Source organism: Falco rusticolus, chromosome 7, assembly GCF_015220075.1.
Source record: "Falco rusticolus isolate bFalRus1 chromosome 7, bFalRus1.pri, whole genome shotgun sequence".
NCBI classification, from domain to species: domain Eukaryota; kingdom Metazoa; phylum Chordata; class Aves; order Falconiformes; family Falconidae; genus Falco; species Falco rusticolus.
In genome coordinates, this window is record NC_051193.1 from 34639970 (window position 1) to 34665977 (window position 26008).

A 26008-nucleotide genomic window follows, 5' to 3' on the forward strand; every position below is an offset into this window, starting at 1 on the left:
TTTCAATATAATAAATCTTATCGCCAGATGTGCAGTTCCATATGCTGCTTCTTTCAGTATTCAGAGCTGGATTGACATTGTTTCCTCCCAACTCAAGCACATTCAGTATTTAACTTTTACTTGGGTGAGTGACTTATATATTTCTCCTTGAGGGACCACGGCATACGCTGTATTCTGGGATATACCAAATGCAGCTAAAAAGATGGAACTTTAACTTTGCATACACGCAGCATTTGAGTTCTATCTTGACTGTACAGGCGTGCCTTCAGTATGGGGTTTTCTGCAGTCAGGCAGCACCTCCGCAGCATGTCCACTGGCACTAAGCTTGTGTGTGGAGTTTTTGCTGGAACAGGTTCAGCTATACATAAAATGGGTATAACACAGTTCCATTAGCTCCACGTTTAGAGAAGGAAGCCTTTCACTTTCCTGCTAAAAAGGGGGTTTAATATCTGGGGTTTTCATATATTTCAAGTTGAGTATATGAACGGTCTGTTACCTTTCCAGGATATACTGCCTATGGAAGACAAACAGATGTTAATTTGAAAGAGTGGCTGAAATAATCTACATCTACATCAGACTTCTCTGGATGATAAGGTGGGATTTGTTGTGAAAGGAGGGGCTCTTTGTCACAAACGGGCACACAGAATAGCTGAAATCCAGGGCAGCCCTTCTGCAGGCAGAGGAGTCTGTACACAGTGTGAATACGCTGGAGTTACCACAGGCGTGCAGGAATGTTATCCCCAGTTGTTGTAACTTTGTATATTGGTTTAGGTTTTTTCAGCAGACAAAAGCTCGAGAAACTAGATCTGAAGGAGATAACCTTCTCAGGTGAAGGAATGGTTACTTTCTAGAAAGGATGAAAAACATCTAAACTTTTGCCAGGTTATTAGCATCTTCCAAGTTAATTTCATGTGAAAGTGTGGCAGAGTGGCAGTCACAGGCATCAGGGTTGGAGTATCACTTGCTGCTTCAGGTCACCAACCCTGCACTTCTGCCAGCAATGGCTCTGAACTAACAAAACCAGCATGTCCTCAGCTTTTGTGCATGCTTTCTGTGAGGGTGTACTTATCCTCACTGTAATTTTTTTTTTCCAAACAATACCAGAAAAGGGGAGTTCTCTAAGAGTGGAAGGTAGTTTCAGATTGGAAGTGAAATTCAAATTTTGCTATTCACTTTTTAAGCTCTCTCTTTGTTTTCCAGAGTTACTCTTTGCAAATCTTCTCCCTGCCTGGGAAGTGGTGCTGTAGACCCCTGGTTCTGGGCACTCACACCATTCAATTTGTACATAAGTGCAAGCAGCAGTCTTACAAATGCTTGTGATACGGTTGCATTTGAGGACATTTTCATGTGATGAGTGAAAGGTCTATTCTTTCTCTGGCGACTAGCAATTTTTAAGCCCTTGTTGCAAAGAATTAGGGCACTAGAACATTTCAAACTTAAGGGATTAGGGATTGTTTGAGAAAACCCTTGAGCAGCGTTTGTTCTTCAAACTTTCTTCTCTGAAACAAGTGAGTTGTTCTGGCTGATATAACAAAAAAAAATAATCAAAAAATCCTCCCCACAAATAAACCAAGCCTGAGGCCCATGATCAGCATGAGTTATTTCACCCCTATGGCTGGAGCACGGCAACATTTTAAGCAACTAAACTAGTCTTACAATAGGAAGTATTTAATAATCTTTATAATAGACAGTAGTGCTACCTCTGCCTTTAACAAAGGTTTTGTTCTGCTAAAGCTTATTCATAGGCTTCATTCTGAGAATATATGTATGTGTTGGCAAGACCGGTGACCCATGTAACTGTAATGCAGTGGGTTGCTATAAAACAAGTGAGAGAAATCTAAGGTTTTATTCTGGCAGTCTTAGTGGAGGTGAAATCAGTGAGTCTGCTAGCTAGAGCTATGGGGGGTTTGCACAAAAAATCCCCACTTGTAATTTCCCCATTAGGAGATTTGCTGTATAAATGTAATTTTTAAAAGATCTGGAGGAAACACCTACTTTTCCCCGATTTGTTAAGATTTTCCCACTTTTTCTGCCTGATTTAAAAAAGACAAAAATGCAAAATGAGTTATTTCATATATTTCTTTTTGACTTCTTTTTTTCTGGAAAACTTTTAGTAAGTAAAGTATTATTTGTGTCACTTTCTTAGGGAGAGGTTTAACAAGTGAAAGTTTTATTTCTAAATGTGAAAAGCAAAGCTTTTAAAAGCAAGATTAAAGCAAGTGAAAAAGTTTAAGGCTTTCAAAAAGCAAAGTACTCTCTCTTGTATGTATCTTCTAAACATCACTGGCTCTGGGGGAAGTTACTCTTTTACAAAGAGAAAAGGAAACGTTTGTAAAAACTTTCAAATTAAGATGCTTAAAATTTTATTTTTCCGTGAAGCCTTTAATTTTTAATTTAAAAATCCCATTTAGCTGAAAAAAATTACTTTTGGATAAAATAGTTACCCTCAATAAATCCCAGATTGTCAATTAAGAAACTTTAAAGTTTGCGTAGTTTAACTATTCAAGGTGTAAAATACAGAGTAGTGAAACTGAGGGTGGCAAAAGTTGACCTCAAAAATTTGCTAGAATCTGTAGACTTTTCCTTCTAGGCCATTTAAATACATTGCTAAAATACGAAAGCAGAAGGGTTTTCTGTGCTCAGAGAAATGTGAGCGAAATGTGAATGGTGACAGTGAGGGATTGTATAGGAGGTGCTGAACCTGCTTAATCTGTCTTTTGTTCAGATTTCAAGAGGCTTCATGAAGTTTTATTTCTGTATTTGCCTGTTGTTCTCCATCCTTGTTTCAAAAGCTGACCAATGAGACTGAGACTGAGGTGGCCTAGATGAGGGGGTGGCAGATGTCTGCTTCTCAGAGAGATGATTTTGCTCTGCTGTGCTCTCTCTCTTGACAAAGTCCCTCTCTACGGTCCAGATGAACGGGGGTTGAGTTCTGGGCCCAGAGCCTTGAAGGAAAAGGTAAATGTCCATTTTGCATATCCCATTTGTGCGCTAAGTGGCCGTGGTATCTTAAATAGGGCTACAGTGGCAATCAAAATAATGAGATACATAAAAGACACCTGCTTTAAATAAATAAAGTAATCTGCCCAAAGCTCCCTGAATGGACTGGTATTCAGCGAGAGCCCTGAACCTGCATGCATACCTATGCTTAACAACATAATCATTAAAGAACAGAAACCTTTCCTTCTAATCCCCCTCATACAGGACAACATGTGGATGTTAGCATATTTGGACTGCTTTGCATTCCTTCTTGCCTGCTTTTGAGAACATACTACATTTTAAAACTTGTTGGGTTCTTTCATGTTTTATTTGACCCTATGTAATTGCATTCCTGAAGGAATAACAGGCTCCCACAGTGATTTATACCCTGTATTAAATGTCAGTTTTGAAGAGACACAGTTAGCAGTTTGGTTTAACCTCCTGCCTTCCTATGTAAGTTCAAAACTGAAGTTGAGCTCAGGATCCAAGGGGAAAAGTAAAAAGATGAAAATGGACTTACAGACAGCGTGGAATGAGACGTATGTGTTCCTGGCCCTGCACCTTTAGAAGCCACCGGAATGAGATTCCGTAAAGCCATCTCTATTTTTAACTGTAATTTGTATACTTCATTGCCGCCCTTGACCAGTTGTGAAGGCTGTAAATTAGCACTGTGAAATGCTCTGCTTTCTCCAGGCAGACAACTGCAGCGTCTCCAACAATGGGCTTGAACATTTTTGCTGCAAAATCAACCAAATCAACCAACAAACCAACCCCCAGTGGGTTTGGCATGTGTCCCAATAAGAAGGTCAGAGAAATAAATTGTCCTTGTAATTAAGAGTTGCTCCTTTGTTTTTATGTGTTTAACTGTGCATAAATAGCAAAGCAGGATAGGTATGTTATTACTGTTTTAAATATTTTGTTCCCTTTGTAGATTTCCTTACAACACAGTTAGCAACTGCTTAATCATATGTTATGACCTAATTATGGGGAATTCAGATAAATAAATCTTGATGTAATAGTATATTCTTGATGTAATGGTACTCTGATGGCTGCTTTTATGTGCGTGAGTGCATTTAAATGTAAAAGTAAATGCAGCCTATGTTAGGATCCGACACATGACTTAAATAGTCATATCTTTAGAATCACTGGTGAAACAAGTTACAAGGAGACTTCTTTTAAGCAAGAATACTGCACATAGAAACCTATTTCCTGTACCCAGGAAATGAACATCCTAGTGATCGCTTTCTGTAGTGTGCAACTGTAACTTTTCATTTCCCAGAGAGGAGATTTAGCTGGAGCTGCTCCAAGGAGGATTCTGTTTTCACACTGAAAGCAATAGATTTGATCCATCAAAGCTTTGTTTAGATTAGTTTTCCCTAAATATCTTTGGCAAAGGTATTTAAATTAATGCAAAGCTTTTGTAGGATCAGGCCAGGGGACCATTGGTAGCTGTTCTGACATAGGCAAATGACTAGTTTTTCAGCTGAAGTAACTCAGGGCTTCTGCCTTCTCCAGAGCCTCACTTGTTCATCACATGAATGACGAGTACAGATCTGATCCGCTGTTTGCCAGGTGGGAAGGCTGACAGTGATCTTTTATTTTGAAGTGAAAAACGTAGGTGATAATGTTTTCTTTGGGTTGGATTTATCTTGCCAAGGACAGGTGTCTTAAAGTCATGGAATAAGTTGCCCTCTGGAAACGCGTATCTCTGTTGACTATTCAGGGAGCTAATATGACTAGCTCAGACCTGATGCTAGCCTTTCAGGTAGATAGAGTTAGGTAAGATGAATCCTACCATGTGATGTATACACGGCACTGTGTATCAGCTTCCCTTCTTCTAGATGTGCTGCCAGATCACTGTAAATGTTTGTGCCTTGACGTGCGAGACTCCAGGATAGGTCCCTCACCAGCTAAACAGAATTTCATGGTAATCTGAGGGTACAAGCCCATAGGGTGCAATTAGAATCTCAGGAATGTAGGATGAGATTTGCCTTTCATAGCTTTAGATGGAAGAACAAGAGGTATCCGTCCCTGCACTTGTCACACTTTGTCATCAGTGGAGGGAAGTAGTCCTGTCTAATGGGATTATTCATGACAATGTTGTCAGTCCAAAGTCAAAGGAGCAAGTCTCAAGCTTGAATGCCAGTGCTTCATGGCTATGAGACTTGGTTCCTCTGCATTTGCTAGGACCACCCACCGTAGCTGTCCAGCTTCAGGATCCTAAACCAATTGGCATTTCCTATCTGGTTTTTATTTTGCCATTTGTACTACCTAGTCGGGACTGCAGGTTCCACAAGCAGAGTGTTATCCTTTCATGCTTAAACTGAGAGCAGAGTTCAGCCATGCCACTTACAGAGCGGGAAAACGTGGAGATGAACTTGAGTTCAGGTCCTCATTCAGTGGGCTCTGGTTTAAACAGATATGTGCGCACACACAGAGTACGTGGCTGTTCGGTTGTTATGTGGCTTAGGTGATGATGATGCAGTGGTTATACCCTGGGTATAAATCTGTTAGCCTCCCTGGTAGGTTGGATTCAAGAAGGAGGTTAACCAATAGCAGAAAAAGAGTCTTAAACCAGTGTGAGCAGAAAAAAACTCAATTCCTAATCAGCATCAATATATCAATGTGATTTTACTTAATTGTATCCAGCCTTAGAGCCCGTACTTGGTCTCAGTAATAAAAATTAGGAATCAGAGAACTGAGTGAGGAGTATCTCCTGGATTTCTCAAATATTTAGAAAATATTAATATTTTTCAGGCATTCAAGACACTAAAAGCTAAAATAACACCAGGAGAGGGAGACAAACCCTGTTATCAGAGCAGCCCAGTCTAGCAAGACCTGTAGGATTCACTGCTTTTTATAGGAAGCTGAGCTGGAAACCTGAAGAAAGAACCCCTTTTGTCAATTGTTGTGTGCCATTGATGTCTTCACATGCTTAATAGCATGAACTTATGGATAAAGGAAGTTCTTTTAAAAAAACCTCTTGGTACCATACCGCTTATTTTTGGTGGGTTGCATATGTATGTATGCATAAAATATTAAAAAAAAATGCAGTTGTGCTAACAGTTTCAAAAATTCATTTCAGATGAAAAATCAGAACATTTAAAAAAGATTTGCCCAAATATTCTTGCTTCTTTGTGATTTTATTTTCCTTTCTGTGGAGGGTAAACTGTCCCTGGACTTGATGCAAGTAAACCTTTAGGCGTGACCACTCTAAAACTGTGTTTTCTGCTGAATGGAATAGCTGACTGAAAATTTTATTAGACTGAATTGTGATAGTTGTCCTCAAATAAGAAAGCAACCCAGAATTCCACAGGTAAGTTAATTTTAATGCCATTTGAAAATAAATAAAATAATGAAGAAACTAAATCACAAAAGCCTTCTTAAGGTGTAAATGGCAGAAAATATTGCCTCAGGTTGGCTAATTTTGTTCTCCAAATGACAAAAAAAAGTCACAAGTGGATCTAGAACCATTTCACTTCCATAAAGTCTGGTGCCAAAAGAAAATGTTTCCATTGCTGTGCACAGCCTCAGCCCCTGTCTCTGAAAGACGAAACGGAGGGAAGATGGAAGAAAATGAATGAATGTCTTCTGCTTTGGAGCATGATTTTTAACCTTTTCCTGTTCTATTAGGTTGTGAAGCAATCCTGGTTTGCTTGAGGCCATAAGATGGAGATTTCTTTCATTACTGAATTGTTATATTTTTATTTTCTTCACTGGTCAGAGAGGTGTTTTTTTCACTCCTCTGGCTGTGTGTCTGAGAGGATCATTGTCTTGAACCAGTGAGCATGTGGAGAAGCATCCCCTTGTTTCTGTATATTGAATATTGCACATGATGATTGAGGGGGCAAATGGCTTTTTACGGCAAAGGATTGCTTGCAATTGTGGGAAGTCATGATGCATTTTTTAAAAAGCAATTCCATTGTCCTTTGCGTTGGAGGTGAACCGGATGGGTTGGCACAACTGGTACTGGCAGAGCTGGGGTTCAAAATCCAAACCCTACACGTGCTGTGGGATTGAGTTGCCCCACTCAGGAGGAGAGGGACCATTTTGAGCAGTGCATGGGGGGTGATTGGTCGTGGCTATGAGACCCAAGGATCTGAGGTGGAGGAAGCCCCCTCAGTCAGATGATCTCCACGCTGGCTGGGGCTGTAGGCATCACTTCCAGATAGGACAGAATCTACTTGGCTGGGAGTCCCACATCCCTTATCTGGAGGAAAGCTTTTGAATGAGTGCAGACGTGTCATTTTATAGCATGAACCATAAGAGGAAACATGTGCAGGGGGTTAGGTCTGTAAAATCGTCCTTTAATTAATTGTCTAAATAGAAATGAATGTGAATGCCTTCAAATGCACTGCCACTATAGATAAAACCAGCATTAAAAATCTCTGGGAGCATTCAAGAAAGATTTTTTCTTTCCCTACTATGGAACAAAGATACTTGTGATAATTTTGACAGGTAGTATATACTAGTAGGAAAAGGGGCAGAGAGGACCTTGAGAGATCATCTGTCCCTCTACCCCAAAGCAAGATTTGCCACGTCTGAGGTGTTCCTGGCAAATCTTTGCCTCAATAGTGACAGAGAGTCTGTAGTTCCTTGACTAATTTACTCCAGTGCTCACCTGTCCTTCCTCTTAGGAAACATGTCTGATGTTTGACCTAAATCCTCCTTGCTGCAATTTAAACCCATTATTTCTTGTCTTATACCCAGTGGACATGGAGAACAATTTATTACCTTCCTATCTGCAACAACCTTTTACATAGTTGAAGGCTGTTATCATGTCTCCCCCTCAGTCTTTTCTTCTCTAGACTAAACAAACACAATTCTTTCAATCTTTCCTCATAGGTCATGTTTTCTAGACCCCTGATCATTTTTGTTATGGAAATAAACATCCTTTAAATCAAGTTCTGTGAATCAATCTTGTGTAGAAAGGAAGGGAAACAGAGGTTAGGGTTAGCATTGGGAACAGGAGTCTGGTGGTGAAAGAAGTGAATTTTCTGAGGTCTCTGTTGAGAGTACAGCCTTCCATTCTTCTTTGGGTTTAGAAAGTGTATTGAACAGAACTTTCTTTCCCCAAATTTCCTTGTGAAAGTCTTTTACATATCTGCTACCAGGAGGAAGACAGTATTTCATTTCCACAGGCTGTATGCAAAGTGATCTTTGAGAAAGCATTGAGCAAGGTACCAGAGGGAGGTAATTTTTAATCATATGGCATGTCCTTCATGCAAACTTCTAAAATCAACTTGCCTGCAGTGACATCAACCCTTTCTCTTCAACAGGTAATGCAGGCCATCCTCAAAAGAGAGTTGAAAAGTGAATCATAACTCTTGGACATTTAATGTCACCAGAGATTTAACGCAGAAGATGCTAATGAGTACTTACCTTCTGTTTTGGTTGTAATATTCTTCTTTATGACATGAGCTGCTCAGAGAGCATTGGAAATACCAGTACAACTGTTTCAGCTGCAAAAAAATATGCTATTCAAGGCTGTAGTCCATCTGAAAATCTATTTTGGAGAAAAGAATGCTCCAAGGATTGCCACCATTTCTCTTTATAAGGGTGATTTTTTCGACAAGGAGAAGACTCTTGCTGCTCCTAGGTTCAGCCATCCATCAGTGCAGCCATCTACCAGAGCCCAGAAGTCTAGCCATTCTCTGCTTCATCAGCGCCATAGAGTATTAGCCTCTGTATAATATCCCACTCATTACCAAATGGCTCAGCTTAGTTCTCTACATAGTCTTAAGCACTGATTGGATCATGAAACTGAGCAAAGACAGATTAGCTATCCCAGACGAAGCATGCATGGAAGTGTTGCGTTGAGATATTGATCTGGCAGGTCCTGAGCAACCTGCTTTAGCTGACTCTGCTTTGAGCAAGGGGTTGGACTAGATGACCTCCAGAGGTCTTTTCCAAACTCAGTAATTATGTGCTTCTGTAATCAGGACATTACAGTTGTACAATAGCTGATTTAGGAGAGAGCTTCATAGTTTAGAGCCAGTGGCTGAAAATGGATTATTGTTAGATAGACATCCTGGGTCCTTTTGCTTTGGGTCTGCTATTTTGGGATTCAGAGAAAGTGGGTCTAATGCTTCTTACAAAAGTTTGGTCTCTCCTGTAGAGTCGCTATGAACTGGGTCTTTAGCACTGAAGAATCATGGAGTTAAGGAGATCACCACTAACAGCTTAAAAACTGGGGGCTGCAGAAGGACCCAAGAGAAGTTTCCTATCCTCCTTTCCATCCTCAAAACAGCATGGCCTGGGCTGAAGCTATTTTAGGTGTTTTTCTAGATCCTGGATTGTGGATGACTATACTGATAACGCTTCTAGGCAAGCACAGCCTGCAGCATCCTTTTGTTCTTGGTGGTTCAGACAGTTGATGCATTGACTTGCAATTTCCCTGTCACACAAAGGTAAGTGCGGAGCTGTGGTAAATCTAGTTTCAGATCAAAGACACTGCAGCTACATGATGTAAAGCATCCAAACAATCACTTTTCTTTTAAAAAAATATTCTTCTGAAGGCTTTATGCTGGGTTCAGATATCACCTGTCTTTCCACATCCTGTATAAATAGTAAAGCCAGCAGGAGCACCCAACTGTGTGCTTTGGCTAACTCGAGAGAAATGTTGTATGCTAACATCTGATCCAGATTCCTCATTAATGGACACAGAAACATGGCCTCGTTCAGCCTGCAGAACAAGGAACCTATAAACATGGATCAGCATAAAATTTTGTAGAGAGCTCAAGGGTGAAGAGCATCTTGGAATGCACTGGTGCACCTTGAAACAAGAGTTCAGGAAGATACATCAAAAGAAAAAGAGATGGAGTGTAGAAGCCACAGGACAAGTTTCAGTCCTTGCAACAGGAGATGCTGAAAAGGCGAGAGGTTTCATGTTGGCTGGCATGTGGTACCTATGTGAACGTGAAGTAATCGTAGAAAGTGCAAGCAAAGACAGGCAAAACTATTGAAAGGACTGTTTTGCAAAGAAACTTCCCAAATATTCTGTCACCAGAGACAACACTGATTTGACCTGTCAGGCATGTTAAGTTTCAGGCTTTGTCTGTGATCAAGATAGTTGAGAGTTCTAACAATTTAGCAGAGCTCCAAAATAAACAAGGTGTGGTGAAGAAAAATGCTTTTTTTGCTCTGTGCACATTACTGGGAATGGTCTTCCTTTTGCTGTTTGACCCAATGGTAAAGGCTCGCTTATCTTCCAAGAGCCAGACTCTAGAGGATGCACGAGTGCTTCCTCTAAGCAAAGCAAAGGAGGCCAGGGACAATATTTTGGCTGAAACGAGACACATTTGCTCTGGAGAAGCCAGTAAACACATGCATTCCAAAAAGTGGTTTTACTTTGATCTGGTCAGTCGTCATGATGGGACTGTGTGGTAATAATAGCAAGAAAAGGCTCTGGTTTTAGACATTCTTATTTTTACAAATATCTGAGAAACTCTACTTCCCTTAACTAATTGTAAATGGTTTTGTAACAGAATCAGTCCTACAGCCATTAATGACAGGCTTCCAAATTACATATGATACTAAGAGTTACACTTTGGAAATTTCTCCCTTATGGACCCTAAAACCCCAGATGCTCCAGGATGTGCTTAGGGCCCTGTAAGACATGGGGTCATCATCGCTAATTAGCAAAGACCCCAAGCACGTGTTTAATTTTAAGCATGTGCTTTTCTCTCCCAGGAGTCCCTAGGATTTAAGGACTTTAAGGGAATGGGTTTAGGGTTATGCCTAAAGATAAGCATGTGCTTAGTTGCTTTCTTGTACTGTGGCTTTGTTTTTACAGGAATAAGAGAAATGAAAGATCTTATTACAGATCAAACACAAATAAATGTCCAAAACACAGCAGGGAGGCTTTACGTTTTGGTTCAGAGCCCAATGAAGTCAACAGAAAAACACCCCAACACCTCAGCAGACTTTGGAGCAAAGTCTTCAGAGGACTGATGATGAACCCACTGCAGAAACTTGTTGAATACCTCATGTTTCTTTGCAAGGTCCCCTTATCTTGTATCCAGATGTTGCTAACAAGGATTTTTATTAGCTGCTGAGAAGTACAAGAGCGGCAGTGCTTCAACTCTTAAAATACACGCACATATATGTGAGGTAGAAATGGTTTGCTCTGCAGTAGCAATTGTGGTCTGTAGAGTTGTGAGTGTATTTCAAAAGTTTCCTGGTTCTTACCAGCAGAACCATTTCTTGGTTCCACTGATCTTAAGTATTTGCTGTCTTTCTTTCACGAAGTGCAGTGGGGAAGTGTGACACAGTTCCTAGCATAAATGTTGCCTCTTTGCAGAGGGAAAGCTTTACACAACAGGAACAGCAGGTTCCTTTGAATGCATTCATCTTTTCTCTTTAGATCTGTACAGCATATACAGCAACACCTGAGTTACTCATTTAGATTCTCCTTTTAGGTGTGCAGGAAAATAGCCACTGTTTGAGAGCAATTTGATCTACTTTTGATGTTCATTTCAGGATGAGACGATGTTGGAGTTTTCTCCATTTGACCAGCTGAATTTTCACCCATACCCCTGGATTTTGATCGTACAGTTTTAGGCTGAATCTTGCCTTGCTTCTGCAGAGACTGCCCTAACCAACATCAGGAGAACCACCTGAGCCATGAGCCAGCAGCCAGCAGGGAAAACGATCATGTGCCATCTCGCCAGGCTTGTCATGAAGGTAGGTGTCATTAGAATGTATGTTTCTGCCTCCTCCTCGGAAGTCATTTGGGTCGCGGCACAGAGCCACAGGACAGGCTTTGTCCAAGCTAGCAGGCAGAGTACCCATCTAGAGTCTCTGGGGAACTGGTAAGCAGCTAACACTTGCTAAGCTGATATTGCTTCCTCTTCTATTAATACCTGTATTTACTAGGTCAAATTGACACTGACCTGGCAAGGATGTGCTACAGCCACATCAGAGTACCCATCCAGAGTCTCTGGAGAATTGTTAAGCTGTTTGTATGTGCTAAACCCATGTTGCTGCATTGTCTGTTATTGCCTGTGTTTGCTGGGTCAAAGTGACACTGATCTACAAAGATGAGCTATGGTCACACCTTCATTTTGCTCTGGAGAAATGCGCTCTGTCACCCTGTGCCTTACTTCCCCATCAATAAAAAACTTCTGGTGGTATCCACTGACGGTAGCTCTGGGATTTGGGTATGCTGGGAAAGGGTCCTGTACCAACTGCTTAGCACAATGGAGTTGTACAGTTCTAAGTTTAATAGAGTAAAAGATAATAAAGTGGTATTATTTAGAGCTTGGATGCTTACTGGGTGAGCCCCACAAAATTCCTTTGATGTTTTATTCATTTTTGGAATCTTGGTCTTTAATTGAGATCTCATTTTAAGGCTAGAGAAAAAATGCCAATATTCACCAAATTCTTTTACTTCGTGGTTCAGAGATTGCAGGGAAAATTATTTGAAGCACTTCCTTCCTAGAACACCAAAACAGCCTGGCTTTTAAATATGTATTTCTGTTGAGTGCCAAGAGCTGTCCTTTTCTTTCAAGCCATTTCACAGAGCTGGAAGACACAAATCAATAGGTAAATGTGCAGTACTAGTACTGTAATTATTATTTATAACTTTTCTTGTTATTCTGATTATAGGAAACATTTCTTACTTGTTCCCTAGAAGATTTATTTCTTCAACCAGGTCCCTGTCTTAAATTTTTGTAGTCCTCTGAACAGAATCTGCAGTCCTGAATCAGTTAAAAAAAACCCCATTGGCTTGAAAGGAAAATGTTAACTTCTTAAACAGTGGAAAATACTTCTGTTGCTTAAATGTAGGTAATTAGACTGAGGACTTTCTCCAAAGTAAACCTTGACAATCTAACAATCATCTTTGGCTTTTGCACTGCATGGAGTTTCTTTTACATTGTTAAATGCATTCCATGTTTCAGTAAATGACACCAGGCTCACAAGCAGTGACTGAGTGATTAGTTTATCATCCTCTTAGTGCAGCCATCTAGATCTTTAACTCTTTAAGCAGTAGCATTTAAGTCTTGAGAACACCCAGGATCATGCCTGAGGCTTTAGACATTCTCAGTTCAAGCAAATCTTGGATATCAAGTGAAAATGAAGAAAAGAAAGTAGGTGGATGCATTCTGATAACACTTTAAACAAGTCAGGTGAGCTAAATGGCAAATAAACACCAGGCTTTTTGCAGAGGAAGCCAATTCCCCTTTCCTGGGACCACTTAGATCCAAGCAGCATAAAATTACAGGGAGAAAATCTAACAGCATACAAAGAGAGTGAAGGGTGACAAATCTACATTTCCTAAGACCCAGAGATGTAGGGCAGGGTTTTTTTGGCAGGATTTACTATTCACCTATCATGGGCAGTAAAACGAACAGTTTTACAAAATAATTGAATGTAAAAAAATTATGTGAGCTGAAACATACTGTTCCAATTCCCTTGTGCTAAAACATCTTGCTCATTCAGAGATGTGTAAGTACATAAAGCTTGGTAGCAGCAAAAGTCTTTGGAGAATGAAGGGCCTCTGCTTACTTTGGAAAAGAAAGGTGCAGGAGGATTTTCAGACAGAGGAAAAGACTTTGACCTGTGAGCTGCTGACCAGCTGCGCCTGCTGCTCAGCATCATGGATCTTCACCTATCATCTGATCCTGCTTAGTAACGCGAGTCAGATCACTGTGTGTGCCCTCTGCCATGGGCGACATGGAGCTGCCTGCTCTGTAGAGACAAGGTGCTTTGGGAGCTCTGTTGCTGGGAAGGGTTTGAAAAGTCTGAACACAGCATTTCCATGCATCAAGCAACAGAACTGAGCACAGCCTTTTATTCTTTATTTTAAAAGTGCCTTTTGTCCACTTGCTGTGTTTTTTGGCTTGGTTTGGGTTTGGGTTGGTTTGTTGTTTTTTTTCCGGACTGGACTTCGAGTTTTGCTGGTTTGAGTGAAAGGAATTTTTGCCCAGGAGGGCAAGGGTGATCCTGTGTGGGCAGGGAACAGATGATGCTAGCTGAGATAAATTCTCTGTATCCTGAAAAGGGTTGACAGTGGATTGGGTGCTACCTCTGAGAGAGCAGAGCTGTGCACCCCCTGCAGACACAGGCACACCAGTTAGGTCTCCAACTCTCTGATGACTATTGCTTAGCCCCCAAGTCGTAGCCATTCTCTGTAAATACATTCAGGCACCTACTTCAAGTACCTGTACCTAGCCAAAAACATGATGGCAGTGATCCAGTTGTGCCATCCATTTCAAGGCATCTCCTCTGTGGTGGTCTCATCTTAGGCTCTTAATGGCTTGCCAGCTGGGGAACCTCTGAAAAGGGAATGGTGACTGTGCTGGTGGCTGCCAGTGGTCCCAAGAGAGCGAAAGGAACCACATGACAGCTTTGCAAGTCCGAGCTATCCTCATGGCACCACACTGAGAGAGATTCTGTCAGGCTCACCTTGGGTGGCTGTTATTTTGTGCTTTGAATCTGGAGTTTGTCTCTACCATCCCTGACTCAAGTCAATACTCATTGACTCTAAGGCCTCTTTGGCCTTCTCAGTTTGTTCTCCCCTCTTCAAACCTGTCTTAATCCATTACATACTCATCCCCTTAAGCGCTAACCCCTCTGTCCTTGCTGTGCTCAGCCTGGTCTGAAGTGAAGGAGCTGCTGCCCCACTTTGCCTCTGCACATAACTGTCATGTGGGGAAAGAGTGACTGGAGATGCAGTGACTTGCTGAGGGCCTCTGGAGGCAGGACAGATGACCGTGTTTTTGGCAGCTCAGTGCTGGGTCTTTGTGAGGAATGTTTATAAGCTGATGCAGCTTTTACAAATGACATTGCACATTTGCTCTTTGCAATATTTCTTGGAATTGGGGTGTGGTAGCATTTGCATACCTGGTTCTGAGTCTTGTTGCCTTATCAGGTATGTGTACAGAGGGTGGGAAAAGGCAGCAGAATCAGCAGGACAGAGATGGAACAAGCAGCAATTCACGGTGCAACCAGGGGAACAAAGAGGTCCTCAGGAAACTGCTGCAACTTTGTCCTGCTTTCCGTGACTCAAAGTGGAACACCAGTGTGCCCAAGGAGGCTGGTACTGGGAGACACCAGTGTTACACTAACCCTAGATCCTGTACAAGTAGAAACTGCTGGTTCACACCCTTCATCCTGAGCCTTTTTTTCAAAAATCTAGTTTGAAGCCTATTTCTTGTCATGTCTGGGTGATGCTGTGCACCTGCCAGTTGCGTCATTCTGGGTTGTCTTTGCAGACCAGTGCTAGCCTGTTGTGACACCTTGGTGCCTTTGGCTTTGGTCCCGTTTTCTAGAATTGCACTTGGCCTTGCCTTGGCCCTTTGCCCAGACTGAATTTGCCTTCTTGGTTTTCAATTCTTTCCCATATCAGTTTTCTCTCCTGTTCTATCTTCCTGCTTATCCTCTGGGGGCTGGCTCTGTAAGCCCTTCTGCCCAGGTGGACCTCTGTGTGGGTGAGAAGTCCCTCACTTCTAAGGTCCCTTCATACCTAAGAGAGAGTGAGACAGAAGATGACTTCAGACTAGCTCCCTTTTTGACATTTCATTTTTTTTCTTCTTCAAACTGATTTTTAGATATTCCTCTTTTATGAGCCAGTTCCTCAGTTTTATTCCTCTGTAAACTGTTTGGTGACTAATATTTTCAAAAATAAAATAAGTAGATCCTGCAAACGGCCTTTAATAGAAAGCCTAGTTTGCCTGTGGGATCAGACACGCACGGTACACACGTACAACGCTGGTTTGCCCACATCGTTTGGATAAGGTATCAGAGAGTACAGACTGTCTTTGCATTGAAGCCTGCAGGTCAAGAAATTGGCCTCCCTTCAGTTCACGGGCCATGTGGCTGCCAGCCAGTAATCTAAAGCCCTGATGACTATTTCTGGAAAATGCTGGAAACCCACCTCTGAATACAATGTGTTTAATTCCTAGTTTCCAGGCATATTCAGTTTCACTTCTTCCTTATGGAGGAGATTTTACTTATGTAGTTTTTGCAGTGTGCCACTGCAATGATTCCCTTCTGCTCTTCTTCTGAAGTGAGTGTGACAGGAGGGAGAGTCAGCCCAGGTCTTTCTGCTGTAGATGAGGCGTGAATCACTGGGTGTCTCTCCACCATGCATGGGGCAGCCCAGCTTTCGTTTCTTGTGCTGCAAATTGGAGATCCTACAGAGTCTCTGTGTGGTGTTACTCCTCCGATATGTCCCCAGGGGCTGGAACCCCACCGAAATGGTTTGAAAGCCTTTTGTTTGCTGGGCTGCAGTTTGAGGACCTGTTTAGAACTAATGTTTATTTTTACTTTATTTCTGAGAAGGGTGCAAAATGCTCTTGTTCTTCCAGAATGAAGGCTCTGACATGCCTTTAATTCTAATTGCCTCCTTTCCCCATTTTTTTTTTAATTACTCCTCACTGTTAAGCATATACTTAGCCACTTAGATCAGGTAGGTTCCTGGTGATTCAGCCAGTGTCACAGAAGCACAAAGCTGACCTTCTGAAGTCCAAATCAACTCCTTCATCATTAGGCCAACCTTCCTTTAGGCATCCCTGTACATGTAGTACTCCACCAAATCTATCGCCTTTGAACTTCCCAGGTAGCTAAAGGCTTTCTTTAGGCACTGAGTCAGTGTCTGTGCATGATAGAAGCAGTGAAGGGGGAAAACAGGTAATTGCTTATGTATAAAACAGCCAAAAATGAAATCAGATTTCACTGCTGTTGACACAAACTGTGTCTCTGCTCAGGTGCTTTTAGGTAGTAGCTGTGTGGGAGAGGAGGTGGGCGTTGACTCTGCTTACAAGCAATTTTTGTTGCCCTAGAATGGAGCAGAGCAGGTAACAGTAAGTAAGAAGGTCTCTACCTTGAAAGTAAACTCAGCCAACACCTCACCCGTTAGCTTGCTTTATCAATAATAAAACAGAGAGCCTGGCTGCACTGTGGTGAAGTAGGTCCTGCCAAAAGGTTTGTCAGGAAGGACTGCAGGTTCTTTTAGCTCCTTCCTTCTACTGCACATGGCATTACCCCTTTCATAAGGATTAAACCTGTAGGTGTTTTTGCGGTGAACTGGGTTGTCTGGACAAAGCCACTGCGCTAACATGGATTGTTTTGTCGAGGTCCTGCCTTGGTTAGCACCTTGCTGCTCTTAGTATGTTTTAGCTGAATGTAATGAATACGTGTGTGTCTCTGTGTACACACGTCTACATGCACATACATGTTTATAAAAGTACATATGACACTGAGTCAGAAGTAGGAGAGTAGCTTGACAGGGAATACCTGCAAGCCCATGCAACCTGCAGCCTCCTCTGTGTATGTGTGGAGAAGGAGCCTTTCCCTCAGAAACCATCTTTTTCTTGTCCTGTGTCTGTGGGAGGCCTGTGCTCTGTTCAAACACATTCATGGTGCAAGGTTATTCAAGTGAGAACTTTCTAAGAATGATCCTTGGTCTGATGATTATTTGTGAGCATTCACTTTGTCACCGGGCAACTGGTACAAATGAGCCCCACCAGCGATGGAGGTTATTATTGCTGGCGATGGAGGCCACAGGGCATGTCTGTGCTTCCCGACAGGGAATCCCTAGCAGGACCCTTCCTCTCTGCTTTCAGGTGAGGATGTTCACATTAAGAAACTCGAAATTCATCGATGTGCTGACATTTCCCACCACATGTGATAATGCCTACCAGTAAAGTTCTTTTGCTATTGCTAAAAATCAAATAGAGCTGACGTGAACTATTTTTGTAGCACTTCTCCTGCCCTGCTTATTTACACCTTGTGCTAGTGTTTGAAATCATTAAAGCTCGTGATGCTAGCAGATCTCAAGATGCAGTTAAAGGACAAATGTTGGCACCCCAGAGGTGCTATATGGCTGTGTGGAATGGTAGATTTTGGCAGTGTTGCTAGACAGAGAGGAAGAGCAAAGCATTTGAAATATCAGGATCACAGCTGAACTCAGACAAAGCCGCATATCAGTGCCGGAGACAGACTGAAGTGGTATGTACGGTAAGGGAGCTGCCGGTGCTTGTGGTATTCTCAAAAAGTATCCATGACTCAACAGATCCAAACTGAATGTGCTTATCTTAGATAGCCATATGGCTGCATGGTGTTTGTTGGAAGAATGATGGTCTTTATTAGTACCAGCTATAATTTCAGAGCAGGAGGAATGCATTCTTCATCTTCTGGAGGTCCTTCTTGCTTCTCAGGGCTGAGGCTTTGATTGAGTGGGGGGTAATATGGTGCGAAAGCAAATGCGTGCTAAAGGCAACATCTTTCCAGAAGCTGCATAAGATCAGTGCGTATTCTTCTTGTAACATTGATCAAGGAAACCAATCGATGTGTAGATGATTTTACAACAGATTGCTTAGAGAGGTGTTTCTAACACAGTTCAGGAGAATTTTAATAACAGACCATTAAAAGGGCTCTACCTTTATTTTATGAGTTGTGTTCCTGAAGCACTTCCCTAAGACCCAGACCTCCTAGTTTTGATGCACTGCGTAGACATCTCTTAAGGAACAATATTTAGCAGCAGAGAACTTGCACTCTCACAGCAGAAGGCGGACAATGTACATACGGAAAGAAAGGGGTGACATTCCTGGCTTGCTCTTGGGGGATCTTTCAGGGGATCTGGGGGATCTTTGAAAGAAAAGAAATCTTTGAAAAGTCTTGGGGATCTTTGAAAAGCGACAAAGTGAACGGCTCACGTAAAAGCAACTAAAGATTCTCCTGGTATGGGCCAGTCAACCTTTTAATAGCACTTGCAAAACAATAAAAAATATCCTTAAAAACTAAAAAATAGAAAAAAGCAGACGATCCTACTGTTTCAACTGCTGCATACCTGATGGCCAAAGACTACCTTTTTATAACCGCATTTATTAATGTGCGCACACAGTGGTTTTGTATGTATTTGTAAAAAAAAACCTGTTTGGAATAAGACAGCAATCCTGAACCTGATTCTCCTCTTAGCTCAGGAGTGATTCTAGACGTGGCCCTGACACCTCAGCAGAGACACTTTAATGCAAAGCAGAAATGAAGTCCAAGCTGGGCCCCATCCTATGTTTCAGGAGGAGTATGAATTTCTTTATTCAAGAGAAGGTAGAAAATTCTGGTAGAACAGGCCAGCTCTGAAGTGTTCAGAGGAATCATGAAAATCTCCGGGTAGTTGTTAAAAATGCTCCTTTCACCATTCAAGCAGCAGCACTTGTTTTGACCGGTTGCAGTCCAGCTCTTTAGTGAAGAGCTACTTTGGAAAAATGTAATCCCTTGGAGTTGTTTGTTCAGTTCCCTTTGTTTTAATTGACAAGCTTAGGCAGTTGAAAGGAAGGGGTAGGAGGGAATTGATCTTAGCACACTTATGGGCATCTCCTCCTGTAATTCATGTCATTAAAACGACTCTGACATATGACTTTATTTATTTATTTATGGTTTTAGACTTGTTTCTGCTCAAGCACAAATCTGGTGAGACGAGTTTTTTTCCCAAGGCAGGTTGTTTGCAAACTTTGGAGCCCAAAAGGTGCAGCTGCTCTAAAAATAACATAGGGTGCAAGAACTGGTTTGGGAAGGTCCCTCTCTGCCCAAGTCCAGAGGCATCTCCTGCAACGCTGCCATTAGGGGAAAAGTTTGCCTTGTAAACAGAGCTGGCCTAATTTCTAGAGGTGCTGAACGTCGACCTGCAGTGCTTGCTGGTAGGGCCTGAGCACACGAAACCTGGAAATGGGTCAAATGTTAGTGGCTGGGACTTTATCAGGAACACATCTGGGCAAATCCACGATTACTGGGTTGAAATAAAAGAGAGCAAATAATTGCCTCTCTGCTAGCGACCTCTGCAAGCAGAGCGGAGTACTCGGACCCTAGGAGACCTGCCAGCTCCTGGGCTTCTTGCTGCCACCAACAAAGCAAGTCTTCTGTCACAGCCAAGGTCTGTACATCCATGAATCCCCTCTCTGCCTGGCCATTCTTTGCAGGGTGACGTCCCCAGTGACCTGGTGCTTACTTCCAGAGGAGGCCAACGATCTTGCTGTCCAGGTGCAGAGATTTCCAGGAGGTTTTTCATAGAAGTCAGGGCAGAAAAAAAGCTGGCAGCAGAGCCCCAAATACAGCTGGGACTGGATCACAGGCAAGGACCGCACCAATCCCCCCCTCACCCATGCGAGATGTGATGCAGGGGGAGGTGGGTCTTGTGCCGAGCATAGACATAATGTTCTCTGTTTTTCATGTGCTGGATCTTAAAAATGCACGATGTTGTATCTAGTGCTGAACTAAGCAGTGTTTGCTTTTCAAACCTTCCACATTTGTATTTTTAGCTCCATTTTGGCATTCACTTTTTTGGTTGGAATATATAACACGCTCAGTTGTTTAGTGTGCCTGGACCGAATTCAGCCTATGTGTAACTCCATGGGCTTGAGCAGAAGCTACGTTCAAGGTGAATTACTCTCCATGGGCCTGAGGAAGTACAGCTTCTGTAGAAATGCATTTCAGCTCCCTCAGTAAATGCTACACTATTTCCATCCATGGTTATTCCTTGGTGGTTTGGGTTATGTATTTACATTTTACAGAATAAATACTACAGCTTTCCCCATGACTAACACTTCTTAGTAACCAATAAGCTACTCAAATACACTATGGCCTCCTACAAGAGCCTAAACCACAGTGCTCTCCGCTGGCTTTCTGTCCCCAGCTGGCCACCTCCTTGCACAGAGGCATGGTTAACCAGCATTACATAAGCAACTTTTTGGATCTGGGTTTAACGGGAACGGCTCACCAGAGCAGGCGCTGGATGCCGTGGGACCGAATTCCTCAGTGACAAACATTTCAAACACGACCTCTCGCCGATCCTAGCAAAATCCAAGTGAGACGTTTAGACAAAGAGTGAAACGTATTGCTGCTGCTCCCACAAAGAGGGAGCGAGTTGCTTTTCCAAATCCAGAGGTCTGTTTTAAGAGCAGTGCTATACAGGCCCTTGCGTAAACTTTGTTTATACACTGGAGTATTTTCAATGAAAATGTTATTTAACTTAAAAAAGTTGCACAGCAGCTACTCTAAAAATTGTTTTTCCTTGTTAAGAATAACACACAGTGTGATACATTTGAAATGGCGATAGCAATATTTCACAAATTTTGATGGATTCATAGTCCAAATACCTTGCTAACAGATGTTTCTTTTAAACTCAGAGTGGTATAGGAATAACTCAGAGATATTACAGTGTCAGCACTGCCTTTTATCTGTGCGTGTCCTTTCAGTGACATCCCCGGGATTTTCTAATGCATGGGTCAGGTCTGAGCTGAAAAAAAAAAAAAAGTGCAATATTAAAAGAGGTGGTATCTGCTTGTGTGTGACTTCGGGGGCAGTGCTGTAAGGAAGCCACTGTGGTGCCGCAGGCTCGCTGGACGCTGGGGCATGGTGGCCTGGTGGTTTGCGGGAATGTGCCGGTCTGCAGTCACCGTTTCTGTGCTGGCTTTTGTTTGTGGTTAATTGATGAACTTAGGAGCTCACACGGCCACTCCACGACCGCATCTTCAGAAGCTCACACGGCCACTCCATGACCACGTCTTTTGGTCTCCCAAATTAACTTTTCTCTCCATGGGTGCCAGTTTGCCCAACACAAAGGGATACCCTGGCAGGGCAAAGGGACAATATTTTAATGCCTGGGTGGAGTCTCTTCATTTATTATGGGGTCGCTCAGTCTACCCTGTGGCATCCATCGCTCTTCTCTTCGTTAGGGGGTCTTTCCCAGGAGCTGCCTTCTCCACACCTTGTTCGCACATCACCCCCAGTGCGTCTAGTTGATGTGAGCTAGCGACAGACCAGTCTGACCCCAAAGCCCCCCCGGGAGCAGCCTCAAGCCTCGGGAAGCCTGGCTCTTGGTCTCAGCCCCAAAGCCGGGCCAGGGCCAAGCTGGGGTTGGACTGTGGGGCAGGGAGCAGCCCTCCTCCAGGAGACCCCAGCTCGTTCCCCCCTGGGGCAGCCAGCTGTGGCCGTGCCGGCTGGGGAAGGCGCCTGGCGGTGGGGTCCGGGAAGCCGGGCCGGCGGGGCGCGGGTTTCTGGCAGCCGCGGAGGGAAGCGGGGAGGACGCTGAGCGGGTCCAGAGGGCGGGTGGGAATTCGGGGGAGGGCGCAGGGGTGACCGCGGGCCTGGCGACGGGCTCCCAGCCCCCGGGAGCGCCCAGGGGTCCGCGGCTGCGCGTCCCCCGGGGCCCGGCGGGCGGGGGGTGTGAGCAGGGGAGGACCCGGGTCTCCGCCGCCGTCCCTCTCCCCGGGCAGCTGCTTCTCATTCCCTGCGCTCCCTCCCCTCTCGTCGGGGGAGAGGCGCTCCCCCAGCTCCCCCTCCCGAGCCTCCCTTCCCCAGCCGGGCTCTGGCCGGGTCCCCCGAGCCCGCGCTGCTGCCCGGCCCGGCCCGCTCGGCTTGGGGCACGGCCGCCCCGGGGGCACCCGCGCCGCGGGCCCCCGGCCGGCGTTGGGAGCGAGGGGCGGGGGGGGCCCGCACCGTGGGCTGTGCCGGCCCCCGGGGATGCACCTGAGCGGGGAGGGGGGTCGGGCCCCCCCCAGGGACCGCGCTCGCCCCCGCCCGCCGCCCCGCCGCGCCTCGGCCCCCACACCGGCGGGGTGCCGGCCCCCGGGCGCAGCCCCTCCGCCGGCCGCCCCCCACCGCTCCCCGGGGCGGCGGGCGCCGCGGGCCGGAGCTGGCGCGGGCGGCGGGGCGGGCCGGGCCGTCCCCCGCGGGGCCGGGCCGGGCAGGGGCGGGCCGGGGGCGGCGGGCCGGGCCGGGCCGGGCTGGCGGGGTGCGCGGCTCCACGTGACTGCGGGGCCGGGAGAAAACCGGGGCCGGCGGCGGCGGCGGCCGCACTGCGCCCGGGCGGCGATCGCGGGAGGCGCTCGGCAGCCGCTGCCCCGAGGCTTTCGGCGCGCTGGGTCCGGGCTGGCTCTCCAGAATCATGGACTGTGCTGATATGCCTTGCTTGCTGTCAGTGAGTACAGCCCTCTTCTTCCTCGGCTTCGCTCTTTACTTTTAGTTTCCCGTACGGGTCTCGGCTTTAGTTTTTTCAACTTTATTTTGTTCCTGGCCCCGTTCCTCCCCTCCCGGGGTCCGGCGGCGGGACGCGAACCCGCGGCTCCTCCGCCCGCCGAGCCGGGCTCCCCTTCCCCTTCCCCGCCGGGCGCCGGGGCCCCGCCGCCGCTTCGGCCCGGCTCGGCTCGGCTCGGCTGGGTCCGGTCCGGCGGGGCGAGCGGGGCCGGGATGCGCCGGGGAGCCGCCGGCCCGTGGGGGCTGCCGGGCTAGTCCCTGCCCGCCGGGGCGCGCCCGCTGCCGCTCGGGGCTCCTTCTGATGTCGCTCTGCCATTTATTATTATTCTTATTATTCTTATTTTTATGTTTACTCGGAGGAGGGGGGGTTGCTTCTCACCCTGACTTTCCTTGTTGGTTGTTGTCGCGTTTTTTACACTCCAGAGACACCATGATTCCTGGTAACCGAATGCTGATGGTCATCCTACTATGCCAAGTCCTGCTAGGAGGTACTAACCATGCTAGCCTGATACCCGAGCCCGGCAGGAAGAAGGTCGCGGAGCTGCAGGGACAAGCCGGATCCGGACGCCGCTCTGCCCAAAGCCATGAACTCTTGCGGGGTTTCGAAACAACTCTGCTGCAGATGTTTGGGCTGCGAAGGCGGCCTCAGCCCAGCAAGTCAGCCGTCATTCCTAGTTACATGCTGGATCTCTATCGGCTCCAGTCTGGAGAAGAGGAGGAAAGCCTCCAGGAGATTAGCCTGCAGTACCCTGAGCGATCGACCAGCCGGGCAAACACCGTGAGGAGTTTCCACCATGAAGGTCAGTGATGGGAGGAGGTAAATTCCCAGCCCTCGTAGCGAGCGGGATTTCCTTGCGTTTGGAAGCTCACAAATGCATTTAGAAGCAGGATGTGCCCGGCCCAAAATTTATGGGAGGAAAACTGCCCGCCCCCCCCACCCCCCAAGCCCACTGCGTGTGGGTGACAGGCGCTGCTCTCTGTTTTTTCCAGCATCCTGTGCTTAACCCGAGCTTGACCACATTTTGAGGTGCTTTCCCTTCTGTTGACAACAGCGAGTTTCCTTCGGTGCCTCTGCCTCGGGGTCACTCCCTGGGCTCGTGTGGATTTAATGGCTCTGGATCAGATGCGGGAGTAAAGTGAGGGCGGGATCTCGCCCCTGGTTTCTTTTGAACTATCAAAGCGATTGCTGCCTGGTTTTGCTCTTAAGGAAAAAAAAAAAAATCCGAAAAAGCCCCTACTCGAATTTAATACTTACAGCTGTGTGTTTATAAGGTTTATTCAATAGGCCCTTGTAATCTGATCCAAATGTTTCCTAGCGGATGTTTCTTTTCCAAAGTAAATCTGAATTATTAATCCAGCCGCATCATTACTGCGTTGGAATTTGCTTCTCTTTCTCCCCCTGCCCCCTGCGCCCCGTAACAAGGCACCTCTGTGCTCTGTGGCGCCGCATCTCACTGGGGAGATGATTTTGGAGAGACTGGGGGGGGCAGGGGGAGTGAGAGGGGAAACGCCTCCCCAAAAGGGGAGGCAAGCAGGGAAGGGGTGACAGTCCAGGCACAGGCACGCGGAGGGTGAGGGAGCTGCGCTGGGGCAGGACCCACTCCGGGTCCAGCTGGGAAGGATGCGCAGGGGAGTGGAGAGGTGCCGGTGGCTGCCAGGCAGGTGAAGTGTGGGTGCTGTGGCTGCGCCGGGGGCTGTGGCTGGCTGCCCTGAGGCTGATGTGCTCTTGTTTGCTCTTTGCACTGCTTTCCCCCCCTGCCCTGCTCCCCTCCAGAGCACCTGGAGACTGTCCCGGGTCCCAGTGAGGCGCCCCGGATCCGCTTCGTCTTTAACCTCAGCAGCGTGCCGGAAAACGAGGTGATCTCCTCTGCGGAGCTGCGGCTGTACCGGGAGCAGGTGGAGGAGCCGAGCGCGGCGTGGGAGAGGGGCTTCCATCGGATAAACATTTATGAAGTGATGAAGCCGCTGTCGGAGCGTGCTCAGGCCATTACGCGCCTGTTGGACACACGTCTGGTGCACCACAATGTGACGCGCTGGGAGACCTTTGATGTGAGCCCAGCTGTGATCCGGTGGACCAAGGACAAGCAACCGAACCATGGGCTGGTGATTGAGGTGACCCACCTCCACCATGCACAGACTCATCAGGGCAAACACGTCAGGATTAGCCGATCTTTACCTCAAGGGCGTGGGGACTGGGCTCAGCTCAGGCCGCTCCTGGTCACTTTTGGGCATGACGGGCGAGGCCACGCGCTGACCCGCAGAGCCCGCCGGAGCCCCAAGCACCAGCGTTCCCGCAAGAACAAAAAAAACTGCCGCCGCCATGCCCTCTATGTGGATTTCAGCGATGTGGGCTGGAACGACTGGATCGTGGCACCCCCGGGGTATCAGGCATTTTACTGCCACGGGGACTGCCCTTTCCCTCTGGCCGACCACCTCAACTCCACGAACCATGCCATCGTGCAGACGCTGGTGAACTCCGTGAACTCCAGCATCCCCAAGGCCTGCTGTGTGCCCACGGAGCTGAGCGCCATCTCCATGCTCTACCTGGATGAGTATGACAAGGTGGTCCTGAAAAACTACCAGGAGATGGTGGTGGAGGGGTGCGGGTGCCGCTGACCCCCTTCCCCGCCGCCCTCTCCTCCCCTTCTCTCTCCCTTCCGTCCCACCCCAGAACTGCTTGCTATAGCTGGACTCTTCTCTAAACTAAACGTTCACCTTGACCTTATTTATGACTTTATGTGCAAATGTTTTTGACAATAATGATCATATATTTTGACAAAATATATTTATAACTACATATTAAAAGAAAAAATAAAATGAGTCATTATTTTAAAGGTAAACGCATTTTGTGTCTCGCCTCTCAGGGTGCTGCTGAGGCTGTGCTGGCTGGGTGTGCAGCAGGGAATGTATCTTCTCTCCTGCTCATCTTCTTCCCCTTGCCCCTGCTTCCCCCCACCCTCCTCTTCTACCCCTTAAAGGCTTTGCAAATTTTAGTCTTTCTATTTCTTGCCAAGGTACCGCGGATCCCCCTGTGCTGGGGCTGCACCACATG

At 45.9% G+C, this 26008-nt stretch overlaps 1 protein-coding gene across 1 annotated transcript; it reads left to right on the top strand.

The window, feature by feature from the left end:
* The first annotated feature begins 22765 nt into the window (after positions 1-22765).
* On the top strand, positions 22766-25776 carry BMP4 (bone morphogenetic protein 4). The gene is made up of 3 exons (XM_037395848.1): positions 22766-22900; positions 23380-23756; positions 24731-25776. Exons 2-3 carry the CDS (start codon positions 23387-23389, stop codon positions 25570-25572), a joined length of 1212 nt encoding a protein of 403 aa, XP_037251745.1. The 5' UTR covers positions 22766-22900; positions 23380-23386; the 3' UTR covers positions 25573-25776.
* Positions 25777-26008: the final 232 nt, after the last annotated feature.

Excerpts from the sequence above, each read along its gene's own strand:
- BMP4 (XM_037395848.1), top strand. The coding sequence starts at position 23,387 with ATGATTCCTGGTAACCGAATGCTGATGGTCATCCTACTATGCCAAGTC. Across the intron at positions 23,757-24,730 it reads GAGGAGTTTCCACCATGAAG|AGCACCTGGAGACTGTCCCG; the intron begins GTCAGTGATGGG and ends GCTCCCCTCCAG.